This window comes from Doryrhamphus excisus, chromosome 10 (assembly GCF_030265055.1).
Source record: "Doryrhamphus excisus isolate RoL2022-K1 chromosome 10, RoL_Dexc_1.0, whole genome shotgun sequence".
Taxonomy (NCBI): domain Eukaryota; kingdom Metazoa; phylum Chordata; class Actinopteri; order Syngnathiformes; family Syngnathidae; genus Doryrhamphus; species Doryrhamphus excisus.
The window spans coordinates 11,911,615-11,933,031 of NC_080475.1; the positions used below are offsets into that span (position 1 = coordinate 11,911,615).

General features: G+C 39.4%; 2 protein-coding genes across 7 annotated transcripts in view; one reads left to right on the forward strand and one right to left on the reverse strand.

Moving 5' to 3' along the window:
• sema3b (sema domain, immunoglobulin domain (Ig), short basic domain, secreted, (semaphorin) 3B) overlaps positions 1 to 10,747 on the forward strand; it is a 70,296-nt gene extending 59,549 nt beyond the window's left edge. For all 5 annotated transcript variants that reach the window (XM_058085218.1, XM_058085220.1, XM_058085221.1 and 2 more), the window contains 14 exons: positions 61 to 180; positions 264 to 357; positions 449 to 568; positions 652 to 794; positions 2,408 to 2,522; positions 3,529 to 3,598; positions 3,700 to 3,844; positions 4,874 to 5,093; positions 5,864 to 5,955; positions 6,030 to 6,071; positions 6,159 to 6,316; positions 7,170 to 7,225; positions 8,720 to 8,859; positions 8,933 to 10,747. In XM_058085218.1, coding sequence (XP_057941201.1) covers positions 61 to 180; positions 264 to 357; positions 449 to 568; positions 652 to 794; positions 2,408 to 2,522; positions 3,529 to 3,598; positions 3,700 to 3,844; positions 4,874 to 5,093; positions 5,864 to 5,955; positions 6,030 to 6,071; positions 6,159 to 6,316; positions 7,170 to 7,225; positions 8,720 to 8,859; positions 8,933 to 9,427 — 2,010 coding nt within the window. In that variant the 3' untranslated portion in view covers positions 9,428 to 10,747. The remainder of the gene's footprint in view (positions 1 to 60; positions 181 to 263; positions 358 to 448; positions 569 to 651; positions 795 to 2,407; positions 2,523 to 3,528; positions 3,599 to 3,699; positions 3,845 to 4,873; positions 5,094 to 5,863; positions 5,956 to 6,029; positions 6,072 to 6,158; positions 6,317 to 7,169; positions 7,226 to 8,719; positions 8,860 to 8,932) is intronic.
• Positions 10,748 to 13,000: 2,253 nt separating this feature from the next.
• Positions 13,001 to 21,417, reverse strand: part of sema3bl (sema domain, immunoglobulin domain (Ig), short basic domain, secreted, (semaphorin) 3bl) — a 52,103-nt gene continuing 43,686 nt past the window's right edge. Inside the window, exon 16 of one of the 2 annotated variants that reach the window (XM_058085224.1) lies at positions 13,001 to 20,193. In XM_058085224.1, coding sequence (XP_057941207.1) covers positions 19,687 to 20,193 — 507 coding nt within the window. In that variant the 3' untranslated portion in view covers positions 13,001 to 19,686. The remainder of the gene's footprint in view (positions 20,194 to 21,417) is intronic. The other variant, XM_058085223.1, reaches the window with a different exon arrangement.

Genomic DNA, 21,417 nt, shown 5'->3' on the forward strand with positions numbered 1-21,417 from the left:
AATGATTCAAATATACTATACTAAATATATATATTGTGTGTATTTGTGTGTGTGTTTCAGTCGGACTGCGTTAACTATGTGAAGATGGTCCACCATTTCAACCGTACACACTTGTACGCCTGCGGAACCGGAGCCTTCCACCCTACTTGTGCCTTTGTGGAGGTCGGCCACAGGATGGAGGTGAGTACACCAAAACTAATGAATAAATAAATAAATAAATACGCTGATTGGAGGTTAGCATGTCCTTGTGTCATCCCTGTCAGGATCACGTCTTCAGAATCGACCCTTCTAGTGTGGAAGATGGCAAAGGGAAAAGTCCTTATGATCCTCGCCATAATGCTGCGTCTGTGCTTATTGGTAACGTTTGACGATACAACATAGAATTGTATGTTTTATGTAGTAGCTTTTAGCTTGTGTTGCTGAGGAATGGATTGATTGTTTTTCCCAGGTGATGAGTTATACGCAGGTGTCGCTACAGACTTAATGGGGCGGGACTTCACCATATTTAGAAGTTTGGGTAAACGTCCTTCCATCCGCACGGAGCAACACGATTCACGCTGGTTGAATGGTGAGCATCAACTCCTTCATACACACACCATGCTAATACACGTCATTCATACCCGATCTTTGTTGTGTGTTTACCTTTACCAGAGCCAAAGTTCGTTGGTTCCTTTTGGGTCCCAGAGAGTGAAAACCCAGACGACGATAAAGTGTTCTTCTTCTTTCGGGAGACAGCAGTGGAGGCCCAAGGACTGGGGAAGTCCACGTATTCACGTATCGGCCAACTCTGCAGGGTAAAGGATTACTCCATTAGCAACTGTCATATGAGTGTAAAAAGACCTTATCAGCAAAACAAATAAAAATATTCTATTAATTATCCACTCTGGAGCCTATCCCAGCTGACTTTGGGCGGTAGGCGGGGTACACCCTGGACTGGTCGCCAGCCAATCACAGGGCACATACAGACAATTCACAACTATTCAGTGACTTCTGATCTTTAGCCATATTGTACTGATCAGCCAGGACAAACGTGTTTTGTTATGCTCCTGCTACTATCTAAATAATATTCCATTTCTGAATCTATGGTTATCATCATATTTTTCCATTTTTGACACAAAAATGATTAGAAATAGTGGGAAACATTGGAATTATTGTGCAAAGTATCTATCTAGTATCTATCTATATACCTAGTATCTATATCTATCTATCTATCTATCTATCTATCTATCTATCTATCTATCTATCTAGTATCTAGTATCTAGTATCTAGTATCTAGTATCTATCTAGTATCTAGTATCTAGTATCTAGTATCCATCAAGTATCTAGTATCTATCTAGTATCCATCTAGTATCTAGTATCTATCTAGTATCCATCTAGTATCTAGTATCTATCTAGTATCCATCTAGTATCTAGTATCTATCTAGTATCCATCTAGTATCTAGTATCTATCTAGTATCCATCTAGTATCTAGTATCTATCTAGTATCTATCTATCTATCTTGTATCTATCTAGTATCTAGTATCTAGTATCTAGTATCTATCTAGTATCTAGTATCTAGTATCTATCTAGTATCTAGTATCCATCAAGTATCTAGTATCTATCTAGTATCCATCTAGTATCTAGTATCTATCTAGTATCTAGTATCTAGTATCTATCTAGTATCTAGTATCTATCTAGTATCTAGTATCTATCTAGTATCTAGTATCTATCTAGTATCCATCTAGTATCTAGTATCTATCTAGTATCTAGTATCTATCTAGTATCTAGTATCTATCTAGTATCTAGTATCTATCTAGTATCCGTCTAGTATCTAGTATCTAGTATCTATCTAGTATCTATCTATCTATCTAGTATCTATCTAGTATCTATCTAGTATATATCTAGTATCTATCTAGTATCTATCTAGTATCTATCTATCTATCTAGTATCTATCTAGTATCTAGTATCTACTATCTATCTAGTATCTAGTATCTAGTATCTATCTAGTATCTAGTATCCATCAAGTATCTAGTATCTATCTAGTATCCATCTAGTATCTAGTATCTATCTAGTATCCATCTAGTATCTAGTATCTATCTAGTATCCATCTAGTATCTAGTATCTATCTAGTATCTAGTATCTATCTAGTATCCATCTAGTATCTAGTATCTATCTAGTATCCATCTAGTATCTAGTATCTATCTAGTATCTAGTATCTATCTAGTATCTAGTATCTATCTAGTATCCGTCTAGTATCTAGTATCTAGTATCTAGTATCTATCTAGTATCTATCTAGTATCTATCTAGTATCTATCTATCTAGTATCTATCTAGTATCTATCTATCTAGTATCTATCTAGTATCTATCTATCTAGTATCTATCTAGTATCTATCTAACTTTTGTTACGTTACGTCTTGTGTTGTCATAGAACGACATGGGCGGTCAACGAAGTTTGGTGAACAAATGGACCACCTTCCTCAAAACGCGTCTGATCTGCTCGGTGCCGGGGGCCGACGGCAGCGACACTTACTTTGACGAGCTACGTGAGTGTGACTCTGATCGACCATGTCAAAAAATCTCTGTTGGATGTGATCGATTTATTGTGACCGTAAACCAGCCGACAGCCATCTTGTTTGTGCAGCTGCAGACCCTACGGAGGGAGTGGGAATGATTGTGCCTCACTTTGGGCCACCACTATCCATCACTACAATTAACAATGAGACTTGTGTCTTCATGTGTCCATACTATAATATTTATAGTCCTATCCTATTGTTCAGGAAGGACATGTACAGTCCGAACCTGTCACATGTGCCAAAAAACATGGCTGTCCTTTTTTATTGGCCCTTGGCATATTGTAAAGATAAAATGCATTATGAGATATACTATTAGGTATTATACAGAGCTAAAATGGGGATGTTTTAGCCAAATAATTTAGCATTGGGTGGGTTGTAGCATCTTTAATCTACAGTACAATAAACACCCTGGACTGGTGGCCAGCCAATCACAGGGCACATATAGACAAACAACCATTCACACTATGGACAAATACCTTGGACTCCTATAGAGCAGCTACACACAATAACCCGTACACAAAACTTTCTAGATCTTCCAGAATCTGCACCTATTCTAGCTGTATTTCCTTGGACTCACCTCAAGTCACTGTCAAGCTGTCTACATATAGACAAACAACCATTCACACTCACATTCATACCTATGGACAATTTGGAGTCGCTAATTAACCTAGCATGTTTTTGGAATGTGGGAGGAAACCGGAGTACCCGCAGAAAACCGGGGAGAACATGCAAACTCCACACAGAGATAGCTGAGGGTGGAATTGACTTCGGGTCTCCTAGCTATGACCTCCTAGATAACCACTCGTCCACCGCTCTTAAGTTGAATATGGACAAATAGATGTGTTGACGTACCAATCAAATATCTGTTGAGAGTATCTAGACATGTCCACAGGGTTCATATCTTGCCTTTAACCTTTCACCTTTGCACTACTTTTGAAATACGTGTGTGTGTGTGTGTGTGTGTGTCCATCCTCAGGCGACGTATTCCTGTTGCAGACCAGGGACAGAAAGAATCCTCTGGTCTACACAGTCTTCTCCACTTCCAGGTCAGATGCCCATTGATGGATGGTATTTGTGTGTGTGTGTGTGTGTGTGTGTGTGTGTATGTTGATGTATCTCACTCGGCTCTCCCCTGTCCCCCCAGCAGTAGTGTATTTAAAGGCTCAGCGGTGTGTCTTTACTCCATGAATGACATCCGGAGGGCCTTCCTGGGGCCGTTTGCTCACAAAGAGGGGCCCAACTACCAGTGGGTGCCCTTCCAGGGAAAAGTGCCTTATCCACGCCCTGGAATGGTATGTGTGTGTGTGCGTGTGTGTGTGTGTGTGGTAGTGGTACATTGATGGAATGGAATGGCCTTTATTGTCATTATACAAGATGTACAACGAGAATACAAGAATACACTCAATACAATACACTCATATGTGACTTTTACTCATATGTATACACCAGTCATTATTTGCACTAAGACCCATTCATTATTGCACAAAAATTAATATATCTAGAGGTCTATATGTATATAGACATAGACTTTCTTTATTGTCATTGCACAATAACACAGCAGTGAAATTGCCAACGAAATGTCGTTGCCTGGCTTCGGTGTAATAATAAATAATATATATATAATATATCTTGGATATATCTTGTATATATCTTGTTAAACTGTCTTTTTTTACTCTACTTTTTTAGCTTGACTATTGCACTGAAACTGGACTATTGTACATCTTGTATAATGACAATAAAAACCATTCCATTCCATTCCATTCATTATTTTAGTATAGTCGCATACATTTTCAACTGGTCATACTTAATCCAGTGAGAACTACTATTCCCACATGTTAGTATTGCAATCAAACTTATAGTTTCCACGTCTGTTAGCAGAGTCTCGTGCTTGATTTTAAGACATGCAGTGAAGCCTACCTTTTTTACAGAGTTATAAAAAGGCTTTATCCTTTACCATTGGTAAGCGTAGTAGGCTGAGATTTATGATTTATGATTCAAATGTGTCTTTTTTTTGGCCTTAAATTGAATCTAGGGACACATGTAGCCTAATAGGGACATTTCATTCCAAAATGGCTGCAATGTGTGTGCTTAAGAATGCAGAATTAAGAATAAGAATTTGTTGATCAGCCTGTATTGTATTGTACTTACAGTAAAAACCTCTCTCGTGCCACAATTAATCCACTCCACTCCAACACTAATTCATTATTTATAGTCCCTGCTGGTTAATTAGCAGAGTTCTGCGTCCTCATTGTGCAAAATAACTGGGCTGTTTTCATTTATGTTATAATGACAATTCTATCTATTTTGGTTCGTGTCCTCAGTGTCCCAGCAAGACTTTTGGCAGCTTTGAGTCCACTAAAGGTTTCCCGGATGATGTGATACAGTTTGCGCGTCACCACCCTCTTATGTACAACCCGGTCTACCCCATGACCAGGCGACCCGTCTTTGTCAGAACCAACGTGGACTACAGCTTCACACAGATTACTGTGGACAGAGTCAACGCCGCTGATGGGCAGTATGATGTCATGTTTATCGGAACAGGTAAAATATTTGTTTTGGATTACATAAGAGAGGGATGATAATAATCTTAATTTGGATCACGATTGCCAGTCTGGATCAGGTTTAGGAGTAATCACTTGGTCTATGGATTTAACCTTAATCAACGCTTTTATCAGTCGGTCCGACGATCACACTAATGGTAATGGTTTTATTTCATTTGAACATGCATCAGATTACAATTGAATGCATCACATAATCAGTTCACAGTTCCACATGTCCAAAAGGAGTAGGAAGAAGCAAAGCTTATTAAATCCTACCCCTCCATCTGGTACTTTTACAATCAGGAACTGTTACATTTGTTCACTTCCTGCTTTCCTAATATAATTTAATGTATTTTTTGTATTTTTAAAATTAACTAATTTGACCCAGGATTGTGTATCGTCTCTTCTTGTGACACCCCTAAAACTTCCACATCTAATGTCATTAAAATCTACTTTTTGAGTTATCTGCATTAAAAAAATGATCTGGATATGGACTCTGGATGGAGATTATAGTTAGAAATTATTTATTTATCACCTAGCATATTGAAGCAAACCTTTTGGATCTAGAACGCAATAAAAATTGGACACATTTCTCCTACCATCATACCAAACTACATAATAAATCTCATACAAATCTGTTTCCAACGCCTGTTAAATAAATACAATCCAAATTCCAGATCTGGATTCAGAACATTATTTGTTACTTGGGGCATTGGGTCACTTAAATAGAGGAATAAAAAGTTTGCTGGTTCTTTCCTCTTTCCACTTCAGACAAAGGGACGGTACTAAAAGTGATCAACGTTCCTAAAGAGAGTTGGAAGAACATGGAGGAACTCCTACTAGAAGAGTTAGAGGTCTTCAAAGTAAGAAAATCAACCTTTATGACATTGAATATTGTCATGGTTAATAATTTTTCTATTTTTATCTCGCTCTTCAGGATGCATCGTCCATCACTGACATGCAGATCTCTTCAAAACGGGTCAGTTCATTCTCAGTATCAAAAACAATTCCCAAAATAAAATCATATTTAATATTGATTTTATGTTTCCGATTTTTTTCACCATAGCAACAACTTTACGTGGGTTCCAACACGGGGATCGCGCAGGTGCCCCTCCACCGCTGTAGCGTGTACGGGAAAGCGTGTGCTGAATGCTGCCTGGCCAGAGACCCTTACTGCGCCTGGGATGGCACTTCCTGTACTCGCTATCTACCCAACACTAAGAGGTCTGTTTGCTTTCAGTTTGTTGTTACAACAAATATAATATAATAACAAATATTTTAATTATGCATCCATCCATTTTATATACTGATCCTGGAGCCTATCCCAGCTGTCTTCGGGCGAGAGGCGGGGTACACCCTGGACTGGTGGCCAGCCAATCACAGGGCACATATAGACAAACAACCATTCACACTCACATTCATACCTATGGACAATTTGGAGTCTCTAATTAACCTAGCATGTTTTTGGAATGTGGGAGGAAACCGGAGAAAACCCACGCATGCACGGGGAGAACATGCAAACTCCACACAGAGATTGCCAAGGGTGGAATTGAACTCGGGTCTCCTAGCTGTGAGGTCTGCGCGCTAACCACTCGGCCGCGTGCAGCTATAATGATTATTATTATATTAAACGGGACCTATTATGCTAATTTTTTTGACCCTTTAGATTGAGTTGTGGACTCCTATAGAGCAGCTACACACAATAACCCGCACAGAAAACTTTCTAGATCTTCCAGAATCTGCACCTATTTCTAGCTGTATTTCCTTGGACTCACCTCAGTCGCTGTCAAGCTGTCTACATATAGACAAACAACCATTCACACTCACATTCATACCTATGGACAATTTGGAGTCGCTAATTAACCTAGCATGTTTTTGGAATGTTTTGGAGAAAACCCACGCATGCACGGGGAGAACATGCAAACTCCACACAGAGATGCCCGTGGGTGGAATTGAACTCGGGTTTCCTAGCTGTGAGGCCTGCGCAGTAACCACTCGTCCGCCGTGCAGCTCGATATACGTATCACACATGTACCTGTATATATTTAATGACGTGTACAAACCTTTTGTCTTGCAGGCGATTCCGTCGCCAGGATGTGAGGAATGGAGATCCCAACACTCTGTGCTCTGGAGGTAAATAACAACAAGTCATTAATTTACTATATGTTCAAGGATATGATTAAGTCATGTTATATTTCAGTGTGCTGTGCCATAAAATAGGCCATTAATAATATAAAAGGCTATTAAATATATAAATTGATCATGAAATCGGCCTCGCATAGACAAAAGCAAACATTGAACATTGTCTTTGGTAGTAATACTAACTCAATAGAAACAAAGTCTCATTCATGCTGTGACCAAGTTGCAACCCAAATTGTCACCCGTGTGACCCCTGCTGACCCCATCCCTTCCTCAACACAATGGCGCCGTTTCAAAGAAATACACATCATCACTCAAAGTGAAGGAGATGACGTCACAGGAAGTAAATGAACATTTTTCTTTTCTGTGTTCGAAAGATATAAAAACAGATAAAATGAGACTGTGTGTAATTAGCTATTTCACACCTTTCTGCCTATAAATAAACGCCAACAACGCTCTATTTACTGTACATAATGTACAGTCACATTGTTATTATTATTATTATTATTATTATTATTGTTATTAAAATTGTTACAACAAAGAAGTACATTACTGGTGTAGTGACACCTCGTCAAACCACAGCAGCTAGTTACTAGCCGGCTAGCTACCTCCAAAAGGCAACGGGTGAAATCAAAGAACCCACGAAGGAAGTTTGAGTCATTTTAAAAGGACCAAAATACGGCAAAATACTGTATTACATGTTGTTTTGAATGTACCTACATTATGTACTGTTACTACATGGTTACAGTATTTATATAAAACTATATTAGAGGTGTTGTAATAGCGGGCTTTGTAGGTGATTTCCCATTATGGAAAGCAGGAAGTGAACAAATGTAACAGTTACTGATTGTAAAAGTACCAGATGGAGGGGTAGGATTTAATAAGCTTTGCTTCTTCCTACTCCTTTTGGACATTTTGTTTTGATTTTTGATTATGTGATGCATTCAATTGTAATCTGATGCATGTTCAAATGAAATTAAACCCTTACCATTACATTGTCAGTGACTGATGCACGATCGTGCCCAAAAACACAGTGTATTTTACAAAACAAGTGTAAAACTACAAGGTGCATACTGCAATGTATCAAGAGGGGAGTATTACTTAATGCCAGGAATAAATGCAGAACTGAACATGTTTACTTAAATTATATTAGGAAAGCAGGAAGTGAACAAATGTAACAGTTACTGATTGTAAAAGTACCAGATGGAGGGGTAGGATTTAATAAGCTTTGCTTCTTCCTACTCCTTTTGGCATTCAATTGTAATCTGATGCATGTTCAAATGAAATTAAACCATTACCATTCTGTGCATCAATTACCTGCCTCTATTTTTAGCTGTTTGTATATCTTTATAACACACATTAAACAGAAAGACTTGTGTTCATGTCTCATATAGGGATTGTGGATGAAGCTCAAAGTATAAAAAATAAATAGAAAGTGCAGAAGTACTTGCCTTATAACTTTGATCTTGTCTCTGCTGCCCCCTGCAGACCATCACAAGCACCACATCACTGAAAAGAAGCTGTATGGAGTAGAAGGAAGCAGTACCTTCTTGGAGTGCATTCCCAAATCCCTTCAGGCCCGAGTCACCTGGACCTTCCAGAAGCAACGAGAGAAACCACGAGAAGAGGTGAGAAGATTGAAATATTGACTAACGTGGGGTAGAACTTGATAAAAGAAACGTTCCATGTTCTCATGTGAAGGTACGTCTGGACGAGCGTATCCTGCAGACGGATAGAGGCCTTCTGATTCGACGGGTGCTAAGGAGGGACATGGGTGTCTACCAGTGTCACGCCATGGAACACGGATTCACGCAAACCTTGCTGGGTATCACATTAGACGTCATCCAGTCCACTTCCACCAACCAGCCCTCGGCCGCCCCTTCTAGAGCGGAACCCCGCAGCTCAGGAGGCACCAACCCTAAGCTTTGGTATCGGGACTTTATGCAGCTGGTGGATCATCCCAACTTGAGCACCGTGGACCAGATTTGCGAGCAAGTCTGGGCTCGACGGAATCCCGCCGGTGAACAAACAGAAAGAAAAGTCGTTACTCCGAGGAAAGACCCGGAAACCCCTGGCCCGTCTGTAAGGCCCTCGAACAAGAAGTGGAAGCATCTTCAGGAGTTGAGGAAGGGGAGGAACCGCCGGACCCACGATGGAAAACCAAACCCTCGGGCGCCACGGAGTGCGGGGGAATAATAACGAAATATCTAACAGGACTCATTCAGGGAGAATGACTGAACTCTTGGAGGCATTTTCGACACCTTGAACGCACCTCCGCCATTGTGTACATTTATCGGATTTACGGACTTCTTTGCATGTTTTGTCCCATGTTCATCCCGCACGATCCCACCACCGTGTCATTGTCGTTGAGTACTGTGACATGTCCCTATTTGTTAGATAAATAAAAAAAAAGACACTCGTCTTTCCGCTAAGTGTGAACTCTGACACAAAAAGATCCTGGATGGACTTCACCTCTAAAGACTGGAGGAGGACAAACGATGCATTTCATGACTGGGAATGACACAACTGGAATATTCAACTGGAAACATGCGCGCACACACACAAGCATGCAGAAAGATGAACTACTTAATGTGATGTATTTACAATCTTTCAGCATTTTCTTTTTTTTTTGTTTTTTTTTTCGTTTCTTAATACTTTATTATGTAGAGACGCCAGACTGAGAACTTCCTTTTGGCACATTGAGGCACGTACTGTAGCAACCAATATGACATACACATACAAAGAGCTGTGATTGGTTAATATTGTGTTACACCATTAAACCACTACAGAGTGAGGGGCTAAAAAAAAAAAACTACTGCTTATTCAATATTTGTGCAAAAAGGAGGTATTTAGTGTGTACATGAAAAAAAGCACAAAAAGGCTTCTAGTATTGGGGCCATGTTGAAAATAAAATAACGTAAACAATTTTGAAAATTACAAAAAATATTGTAATATTAAGAGAAAACGGGTGTTTTTTTTTAGTTTTTCAAAAAAAATCATCAACCTAGTCAAAACCTTAAAAACTCCATCAATCAGACTGACATACTTGCTCACGGAGCAACAAAACAAAAACACAACACATTCACAGCAACTTCACATACAGTACTAAATCAACATCTAAGCGCTAAACAACACATTACTTAAAAATTGTTATTTCCAAAGCTGCACGGCGGTCGAGTGGTTAGCGTGCAGACCTCACAGGCTTATTCAATATTTGTGCAAAAAGGAGGTATTTAGTGTGTACATGAAAAAAAGCACAAAAAGGCTTCTAGTATTGGGGGCCACTGAAAATAAAATAACGTAAACAAGTTGTGATATTATGAGAAAAAAACTGAAAATTACAAAAATATTGTAATATTCAGAGAAAAGAGGTGTTCTTTTTAGGTTTTTAACAACAAAAAATCCTCAATTTAGTCAAAACCTTAAAAACTTCATCAATCAGAATGACTTACTTGCTCACGGAGCAACAAAAAAAACAACAACAACACATTCACAGCAACTTCACATAAATCAACATCTAAGCGCTAAACAACACATTACTTAAAAATGGTTATTTCCAAGGCTGCACGGCGGTCGAGTGGTCCAAGGAAATACAGCTAGAATAGGTGCAGATTCTGGAAGATCTAGAAAGTTTTCTGTGAGGGTTATTGTGTGTAGCTGCTCTATAGGAGTCCACAATTCAATCCAATGGGTTAAAAAAATGAGCATAATAGGTCCCGTTTAATATAATAATAATAATCATTATAGCTGCACGACGGTCGAGTGGTTAGCGCGCAGACCTCACAGCTAGGAGACCAGGGTTCAATTCCACCCTCGGCCATCTCTGTGTGAAGTTTGCGTGGGTTTTCTCCGGGTACTCCGGTTTCTTCCCACATTCCAAAAAAACATGTTAATTGGCGACTCCAAATTGTCCATAGGTATGAATGTGAGTGTGAATGGTTGTTTGTCTATATGTGCCCTGTGATTGGCTGGCTGGCGACCAGTCTAAAGTGTACCCTGCCTCTCACCTATAGACAGCTGGGATAGGCTCCAGCACCCCCCCCCCCTCCCCGTGACTCTCGTGAGGATAAGCGGTAGAAAATGAATGAATTAATGTTATTTCCAAATGCCCTCAAGGTATGCTGGGTAGCTCATCTGCACCAAAGAGCTACCCAGCATGCCTTGCGGTGGAAATATATGCATGTTTAGAAATGCTGAGTGGGCCGGATGAAGACGCAGTTTGCCCAAAATATACTTATTGTGAGAATAAAACTACAAAAAGTTCAAATACTACAAGAGTAAAGTAGTACATTTTTGTTGTTACAGCTCCATTACAACAATGTATTTTTTTTTAATTTTCAGTATGGCCCTACTCAACCGGGCAAGCCTTCTTTAGCCTAATTCTAAACTATACAAACACAAATTTTGGGAACCTCACTCAAAATTCATTGTAATTATACAGTGTTTTTTTCCTAATGGAAAATGCTACTCCAGATGACAACTCGCAGTACTAGGCTATAGTACATTAGCTACATTAACTTTATTATTATTATTATATTTATGAGTGACTATGATTTTATTTTAATTTGTATTCTAAAGCGGTACTTCATGACTTTGCTCATGTTCAAATGTTGTTGTATATGTTGTTTGTGATTAATAATAAAAAAAAAACACGCAAATTATACCTTTGGGATGATGAATTTACCATCATGTACACAATGTTGACACCTCACCTTGTGGTGCTAGTCAGCTGTATTACACCACCCTAAAAGTAAAAGGTACTTTTGTTGGGACAAATATAATAATGACAATTGGTTATTATCAAGAAAAGTTGCAATATTTCAGCTATTTTTGTTATCGTTGTTATATTTGCCCAAACAAACTTGTACCAGGCATTAAAATGGATCAATAAACTGAAGAAACAAAGGTGGTGTAATATTTTTTCCATTACTTGTATATTGTATTACATTATGTACTATTTTCTGTAATACATCAGTTGACCACACGGGGGTGCTACAATCAACAAAATCACAAAAGCTGTGCTATTGATGTACAAAAAACATATTCACACTGATTGGTACAGCCTACAAATGATGCCTATTAGCTTAAAGTAGAAGAAATGAATAGAAGTAGTTATTATTATTATTATTATTATACCGGATACCGGATGTATTAACAACAAACTATTTGCTTCACACTCTACTTGTTATTTTATATTTTTTGGCAGAATCAAATGCAATGCAAATGAGTAGTGAAATTCAATATGACTCAAAATATTGACTCTATCCATTTCGCATGATTGACAAATTTGCTAAACCTCAAAAATATGAAACCGGCCAATTCAACTTTGGTTCACTGTGGGTCATAACAATAAGACGTCTTCTAGTACCTAAACAACGGCACATGAAAACACATGTTTCTTTCTGCGTTGCAAAAAAAACATCAAACATCTGCTTGGGGATAGTTTGGCGTTCTCGTATTTGATGGCCGGGATGTTTGTCACGCCAGGAAACAACAAGCCCCGACATAATCATCCAGGATTCCTGATGACAGGGTAAAAGCAATAACACCAACGAGCAAGTGGACCATCTGCTTTTGTAGAACTGATGAGTCATGACGCATTGTTTCAACACAGTTGTTCAACACTTGACGACCACGGAAGACAACAAAGATGTTCCTCGGGTGGGATCTGAAGTTGTGACATCTTTCAATTGATTCATTTAGCAAATCAAAATTTTTTCTGGTATTTTTTTTAAATGCTGAAAGTAAATCCTATTCTAACAACAAGGCCAAAAACCTCCAATGAACTTGCAATAGTTTAAGTCAGCGGTATAAAACACAAAAACAGGATGTTATGGGAGTTGCAAACATGGCAATAAACCTAACAATAATGTGTCCACCCAACCACCTGAAACAACCAGACAGAAAAAAAAAACAACACAGTCAGTGACTGATGCACGATCGTGCCCGGAAACACTGTGTATTTTACGAAACAAGTTTAAGACTACAAGGTGCATACTGCAATATATCAAGAGGGAAGTATTACTTAATGCCAGGAATAAATGCAGAACGGAACATGTTTACTTAAATTATATTAGGAAAGCAGGAAGTGAACAAATGTAATGTAATGTATATATATCACTATATTGACAGTTACTATGGTACCCCTTATGTCATTATATGGTCATATCACCTCGTACTTTGGTACGTGACAAAAAACAAAACAAAAACAAAACAAAAACAAAACAAAACAAAACAAAAACAAAAAAACCCAAAACAAAACAAAACAAAATTAAATTAGATTAAATTAAATAAAAAATTTATAAAATAAATAAAAAAAACAATTAAAAAAATATATTAGGAAAGCAGGAAGTGAACAAATGTAACAGTTACTGATTGTAAAAGTACCAGATGGAGGGGTAGGATTTAATAAGATTTGCTTCTTCCTACTCCTTTTGGACATGTGGAACTGTGAACTGATTATGTGATGCATTCAATTGTAATCTGATGCATGTTCAAATGAAATAAAACCATTACCATTACATTGTCAGTGACTGATGCACGATCGTGCCCAAAAACACTGTGTATTTTTATGAAACAAGTTTAAGACTACAAGGTGCATACTGCAATATATCAAGAGGGGAGTATTATTTAATGCCAGTAACTTATATAACTTCTACTTCCACCATGGAGGTGCAGGATGCAGGGTTGTGCTCTAAAGTGGGTCGTGCATCGTTACGTTAGATCACAGCACATGAATAATTGCTGTTATGATGGAGCCTGGAATAGATGCCTGAAACAAGCCTGGTTTGGATGTCATAAAACAAGCCGTGACACTCCTTGTTTCGATTTCGATTTCCCTCAGGATGAACACATTACATTAATCAAACGACTCTCGCCGCAGGATTTTGTTTGACTCTTCTATGTTTTTCCATTTCCTCCTTTCTTTTCTCTTTCAGCGCTTCTCTTGTGTGACTTTCAGGTCATAGCCAGTACCGACTCTTTCACACTTTTAGGTCACTCTTTCTTGTTTTTATTACAGTTTAAATAATCTTCTTTTTTCTCTTTGGGCTTTTCCCCTTCAGGGGTCGCCACAGCAAATCAATCTCCTCCATCCAAGCCTGTCTTCTGCATACTACCCTCATGTCCTCCTCTTTGGTCTTCCTCTACGCCTCCTACCTCCTAAAGGCAGCATCCTTCTACCAATATATTCACTATCTCTCCTCTGGACATGTCCCAACCATCTCAGTCTACAAAGCCTCTAACATGTAATGTACTCTGTCCTGATCCTATCCATCCTGGTCACTCTCAAAGAGAACCTCAGCATCCTCATCTCTGTACTCCAACATGTACTGTGACTCTGGACATGTCCCAACCATCTCAGTCTGGCCTCTCTGACTTTATCTCCAAGGCCTCTAAACATGTAATGTCTCTATGATGTACTCCTTCCTGATCCTATCCATCCTGGTCACTCCCAATGAGAACCTTAGCATCCTCATCTCTGCTTCTTATTTTTACACTTGTATGACAGTTATAACTTCAAACAAATCATGTCCACAGCTTGACCCTGGAACAGATTATTTCTACCGACATTTCCTTTCGGGGGAAAGTGTCTCTAAAGCTGAACAATCCAGAAGCTTGCTTGTGTTTAACATTAGAGGTTCCACTGCACATTCTAAAAACAACAAATCAAGAAAATGTAGATGTTGAGGTGTGGTTAAAGTGTCCCGTGGTGTGGAAGGGGGGGTACATTATTGCTTCAATGTCCCTCTGATGTACTCCTTCCTGATCCTATCCATCCTGGTCACTCCCAATGAGAACCTCAGCATCCTCATCTCTGCTACCTCCAGTTCCGCTTATATCACTTTTGCAACCACGCCCCTCCATGCAACATCCGCACGTCTTTTCGCCTGCTTTATTCCCACTTGACCTCAACAGAAATATTCCCATATAAAGTAGAAACATTCCAGATTAGATTCATCTTCATTAGTCAAAAGTGGAGCCTGTAAATCTGCGATGGGATCTCCCTGTGGATCGGCTAGGCATGTCTGGCTCTTAAAAACACTGTTGTGCTGTTTTATTTCCAGACCAAAGCTTTTGAGTGTTTAGCGATTAAAAAGCAAAAGCACAGCGATACACGACCTTATATGGGCAGGCTGCTCGGGAAAGTCTTATCTTTAAATGAAAGATATCAGTAGAAAGACACGTACTGCTTAGCTTCAGTGCAGATGGTTGACATGAACGAGAACGCAATTGGGAAAAAAAACTAGAAAACCAATAAAAGCACGATACCAAATCAAGGCACTGCGCAAAAGACACAATTTCGTTAGAATTTTGGATTGTTGTCTCTACATTTGAGTGTATATTAATGTTCAAATTAAATTGTAACACTGCAGAGAATGGTGGGACAGGTCATCTCCTATACATTTATTTTTGCAAATTCTGCAAAAACAGAAAATCTAGGTTACTCATTGGTACGTTCCATATGTGTCTGTCTCATGAAAGCAATTTTTTAAACTTTTTTTTTCCATCACAATCAAGAAAATAAAATACACTTGAAGTGTAAAACACAATACAGTAAACCTCGGATATATCGGATTCAATTGTTCCCACTGGTTTTGTCCGATATAAGCGAAATCCGTTATATGCGTATACCGGAAAATGTCCGTTTTACGCATATATCGGATTCGGCGAATCGATGCGGCCATCCGATATATGCGAGGGAAATTTAATGGAAATGCATTGGAACGGGACTGGAGATTTTGTCCCAAATAGGCGAAATCCGTTATAAAAAATCCGATATATGCAATGAATTTTTATTGGAAATGCATTACAGAAAAATCGGTTCTTTTTTTATCTGTCCGTTGTGAGCGAATTTCCGATATATCCGAGTCCGATATATCCGAGGTTTACTGTACCACCAACACTGACATTACTTTCTCAATGTTTACAGAGTTTTTATCCACATATGTCACCAATATGTCACCCAGGTACAAATATAATGGAAAATAATAGCTGATAAGAGTTAAACACCTGATACTTCCATGGTTTTCTTTCTTTCTTTTTTTTTTTTTAAACCAAAATCACTCAAGTTACATGAATCACTACAGTATTGTAAGCAATGCAAACATGCAGCGGCCATCTTGGAAACATATCTCCACTCATGTCCGTTTTGCATACGTATACTCCAGAATGTTACTAATAGTGATAAGATAAAAGGCAGTGAATCGCAAAGTCCCTTTTAGTCATGAAAATTAGCTTAATTTCCAAAATATCATTTCCACTGCATTTCATCCTTTGCTATAAAAAAAAACGGTTGACATCATGTTAGTTATTTTGTGGTTAACATTCTAGGATCCAAGGATGGAGATGGCTCTGTCATGCTTGGAATCTTTGTTTTTTCCTCTGTTAACCAATGGTTAACTACAAGAAAACAGGGATTTGGACTGTGAAAGACTGGGGTAATATCATTTTCTCATCATTTGAATCCCTTTTCTGATTGATTGTTTCGATCCGGTGTCATACCAAGAATCCTGAAATCATAACAGCTTCTCAGCTCGCTCACAATTCTACCTAAGAACACAACCAGGAATAAAGAATAGTCCCAAAACATCTTCACAGAGCAATTTCTCCCAACATTTTTGGGACAACCATTGTTTTTTCCTAAGACAAAAATGATAACCAACTGACGAAGTGACTTGGGAAAGAAAACATCGACATTTTGTGTCCATGTCCAGGAAACTACTGAGAGCTTAATCTCTTTGAGAACTTGTGGTCAGTCCCTCAAGATGGGGGTGATTGTACAGATATTAATACTGTAGTATTGTTACATATATGCCTTGTAGTTAGTGGAGTATCTTTATCCCAAAACTTCACCCTAACACAAACTCTAAACCCTTGTCTCAACCTGAAACTGAACCTAAATGTTAAACCAAAACCATAATCCCAGTACACAACCCGTCCTATAATCAAAACCCTAACCCTGGTTTGGTTGGTAATTTTAAAACTTACAGATGCATCGCAAAAATTTTCAACTATACACCATTTTTTTTTTTTACATTGTACTCCAAAGTTGTCTGAAAGATACATATCACAAAATCTTAGTTTAATGTTTTTAGATAACATATTAACAAGTATAGTGGTATACTACAACAACATTTTACAAGTGTTTCAGTACAACAAAAACTGTTTTATCCTATATGTCGGAAAATAACATAAGGATAAAATTTGATGGTTTTAAAGTCATTGACAAACTGTGACGGCATTAAGTTAAAAATGCTAAAATACTAAATTCATAATCACAACAACAACACCTTTTTTTTTCAACAATTATACATTATTACGTTATTTTGTAATTTGAAATGTACAATTTTGCCATTTCTAGGGAGCAGTACTATGGAGCGGCGTTGATCCACGGGAACACGGATAAGACTCTTCATAAACGCTGAATGCATTAAATGTCCAACAATGCAACTTTCAGTGATTTTTTAAAAAAATCCCGGACGTCAAAAAAATTCAAATTCAGTTTCAAAATGACAATTATAGAAGGAGAGAAGATGCAAACATGCTACCAAAAGACATCTACTTAGCTTAGTGGTTAATCTACTTCATGCATAATTGAGCCATTGATGCTAAATTATGATGGAGTTTCAATGAGTGGTATATTCCAAAACATATTTAGTGACATTTTGGCTCTTCTGAATGAATACTGGTGATCGGTCGATATTATTTTGAAATTCATCTCCTGTTCCTAATTGGCGACTCTAAGGTATGAATGTGAGTGTGAATGGTTGTTTGTCTATATGTGCCCTGTGATTGGCTGGCTGACCACCAGTCCAGGGTGTACCCCGCCTCTCGCTTGAAGACAGCTGGGATAGGCTCCAGCGACCCTGGTGAGGATAAGCGGTAGAAAATGAATGAATGAATGAATATTCAAAAACGTGATTGAATATTACAGTGAAGATAAACAATCTTTTATCATATTTTCAATATCTACTGCAAGAACTTTTAATCTTCTTCTGTGGTATTGATCAGAATAAAGTTGAGTGGATATAAAGTAGCTCAACTTTCCAAGTCATGTTGTTCTTCTTTAGACAGCAAACTAGTTAGGACTGACTCAACAATAGCCACGTTTACATGAGGAGTTTTGGAATCTTTCCGAAAGCAATGGTATCCATGGAAAGGAATATTCCAATCGCGTATCTACACGCATCGCTATAATCAACCAGAATAGTCAATGGGGCATACGCAGTAAAACGTAAACATCAACATCACGTGATACCGACTTCCTCAAATTTCTCTTTCACTTGTTGGAATAACTCCGTATTGCCAGTTTTTCCTTCGTCCAGTCTTGAAATTTAGTTTAAATCAAAAACAAACTTTCTGCAGCATTCCAGTTCCGATTGCTCGCCTCCATTTTTTTTTTAAATCGAAGAACGTCTGGAGCTGCGTGTTACGTCATATCTCAGCATTCGCTGAAAGAACGCACCCGGGAACTGGAAAATATAAAGTTCAATCTTGCTAATATTTTATAATTAAGAATAATTATTTTCTTTTTAAATAAAAATGTACTTATGAATGGCGTATAGAAGGGTTTGGATTGTGTTCCACAGATGGCGCTAATGCACACGAAAGCTGCTTGCCGACCGCCAATAAACAACAGAAGAAGAAAAACACGACAAAGAAGAACACACCCTGACAACATTCCGATTGAGCGGGTACAAGATACCTCAATCGGATTGGGGAAAGGAATATTCCACCCCTGGGAATCCCATTATATATTCATTCCGATTGGCACTTTTCTTTCGGAATGAGGTCTATACAAAGGTTACATTCTTTCCGTTTGGGCAAATAACCCGAATGGAATTGGAATATTTGGGTCCATGTAAACGTGGCTAGTGCTGCCAAGTAGTGCGGCACTCCTTTTTGACAGAATTCCTGAACTCTGACTCTTTCCGACCTTCTTGCGTACCGTACTGAAGTGATCTTGGAAAGAAAAAGTTTCAAAATTCGAGAGTCCTCCATAGGGTCCCTTTAGACTCTTTCAGTTTTTTTTGCTTACCAAACAAAATAACCAACAGGGGTCAACCTAGGTGAAAATAAGGCGCTGTCCCTTTAAGGATCTTTGTGTTGAAAAGTGCAAATCCGTTGAACCGTCAACATGTCGTTTCTGCCTAGCGTCCAGTTTTAGCTAGCTCAGATGGTTTCGGGGTCAGTGAAGTCAAAGGCTCAGCCCAAAATAAAGTCAAAGACTAAGACTTGATAACGATTCCAAGTCAATTAAACGGTTTTCTTTGATCTGCGATACGTTTTTAAGTCAGAATTCATTTCCCAAAACCCCTTTGGATTGTCCCTTCCTGATCTGCATGTCCAGGCCAAAGGAAGTCTTTGAACCCCCTGCGTCTTTTTTCAAGAGAGACTACCGGAGCAGGGATCTAATCCACCTCAGTTGTAGTTTTTTAGTTTAGTGTTCGGGATCACTGCACAATTCCGCTAAGGTCCCTCGGCGTGCGGTTCCTCTCCCCGGAACTCTTGCTCCGAGCCTTCCTGGCGCTCTCCTGGGCCTGTCGGTACTTCTCCACCATGCCCTTGTGCTTCCTCCTCAGTTTCTCGTTGCACCACATCCTCTCGCAGTACTCCTCCACGTGGGGAAGGTTGGACGGTCCGATAATCTGCATAATATCCTTGAACCACATCCGTGATTGGCCAATGGGGCCTAACCTACCGAAGGAGTTGCATGGCATCCAGCTTTTGTAGGCTGCGCCTGATCTGTCCTTGACGAGGTCCGAGAGGCCGGCGTTTTCCCGTTGACCCACCAGTTCATCCAAGGTGTCCCCTTGAAGAACTTCGAGAGTGATCCGGGTTAGCGTTTGGGTGAAGCCGTATTCTCTAGAGCGGCAAATGTAGATTCCGGCGTCCTGGTGCAGGAGACGACGGAATAGGAGGCCCTGGTCTGTAGACATGACCCGATCGTCCAGCTTGACCTGGGAAAAGGAATTAGAATCGATTTTGGTATGAGCGAACAACACGCTAGTTGCTACGTATAAGAACGCCAGCATTAGCAAAACTTCAACGAATGTGGGACCGCTTAGACTTATTTTAAGGTCCCGCCTTACTCCACTTAAATCTGTCACTTCCTGTATTTCACATTTTCCAAATTTCAACACCACTGCCTCTATTCATTCATACCTCATCCTTCTTTCTTGTCCGCCCCGTTGCCTTCCTCCCATTAGCTCGTATTCCGAACCTCTGTCCCATTGCGGCGCCAACACAAATATGGCAGCCTTGTCAGCGGTTAGTGTTTATTTGCAGGGAAACAGAGAACGGTGCTGATGACTGAGGTGCTCGCTTCGAGTTTGGACAATTATGAGCTCAACACGTGAGTGATTGGACGTAGTGAAGTAGTGGACGTAATAATCTGCGGCATGCGCTCAATGGTCTTTCAAATATAATTGCCCCAATTTCACCCATCTGTCAAAACAATGGCGGATGAGTGGAACACGTGCCTGAGCTACGACGTACGCATCTCGGGTTTAAAGGCAAACATTTGCCAAAGATTACACGGCACCCAAATCTGTCAACCGCTTCCTCTCTGCCGTCACATGATATTAAGAAGGCACTCTTCAAGGCGAAGATGGTGGAAAATGTGAATTTTGGCGCCCAAAATTTGGATTTGTTGCTTTCAGGCATCCTTCAAACACCCTACTCGTGTGTCCATAACAACAAAAAAAATATCCTTCCATTTCCTATACCGTTTATCCTAGCTAGGGTACGCTGGAGCCTATCCCAGCTGTCTTCAGGCGAGAGGCGGGGTACACCCTGGACTGGTCGCCAGCCAGCCAATCACAGGGCAAATATAGACAAACAACCATTCACACTCACATTCATACCTATGGACAAATACCTTGGACTCCTATAGAGCAGCTACACACAATAACAGGCACAGAAAACTTTCAAGATCTTCCAGAATCTGCACCTATTCGAGCTGTATTTCCTTGGACTCACCTTAGTCACTGTCAAGCTGTCTACATATAGACAAACAACCATTCACACTCACATTCATACCTATGGACAATTTGGAGTCGACAATTAACCTAGCATGTTTTTGGAATGTGGGAGGAAACCGGAGTACCCGGAGAAAACCCACGCATGCACGGGGAGAACATGGAAACTCCACACAGAGATGGCCGAGGGTGGAATTGAACTCG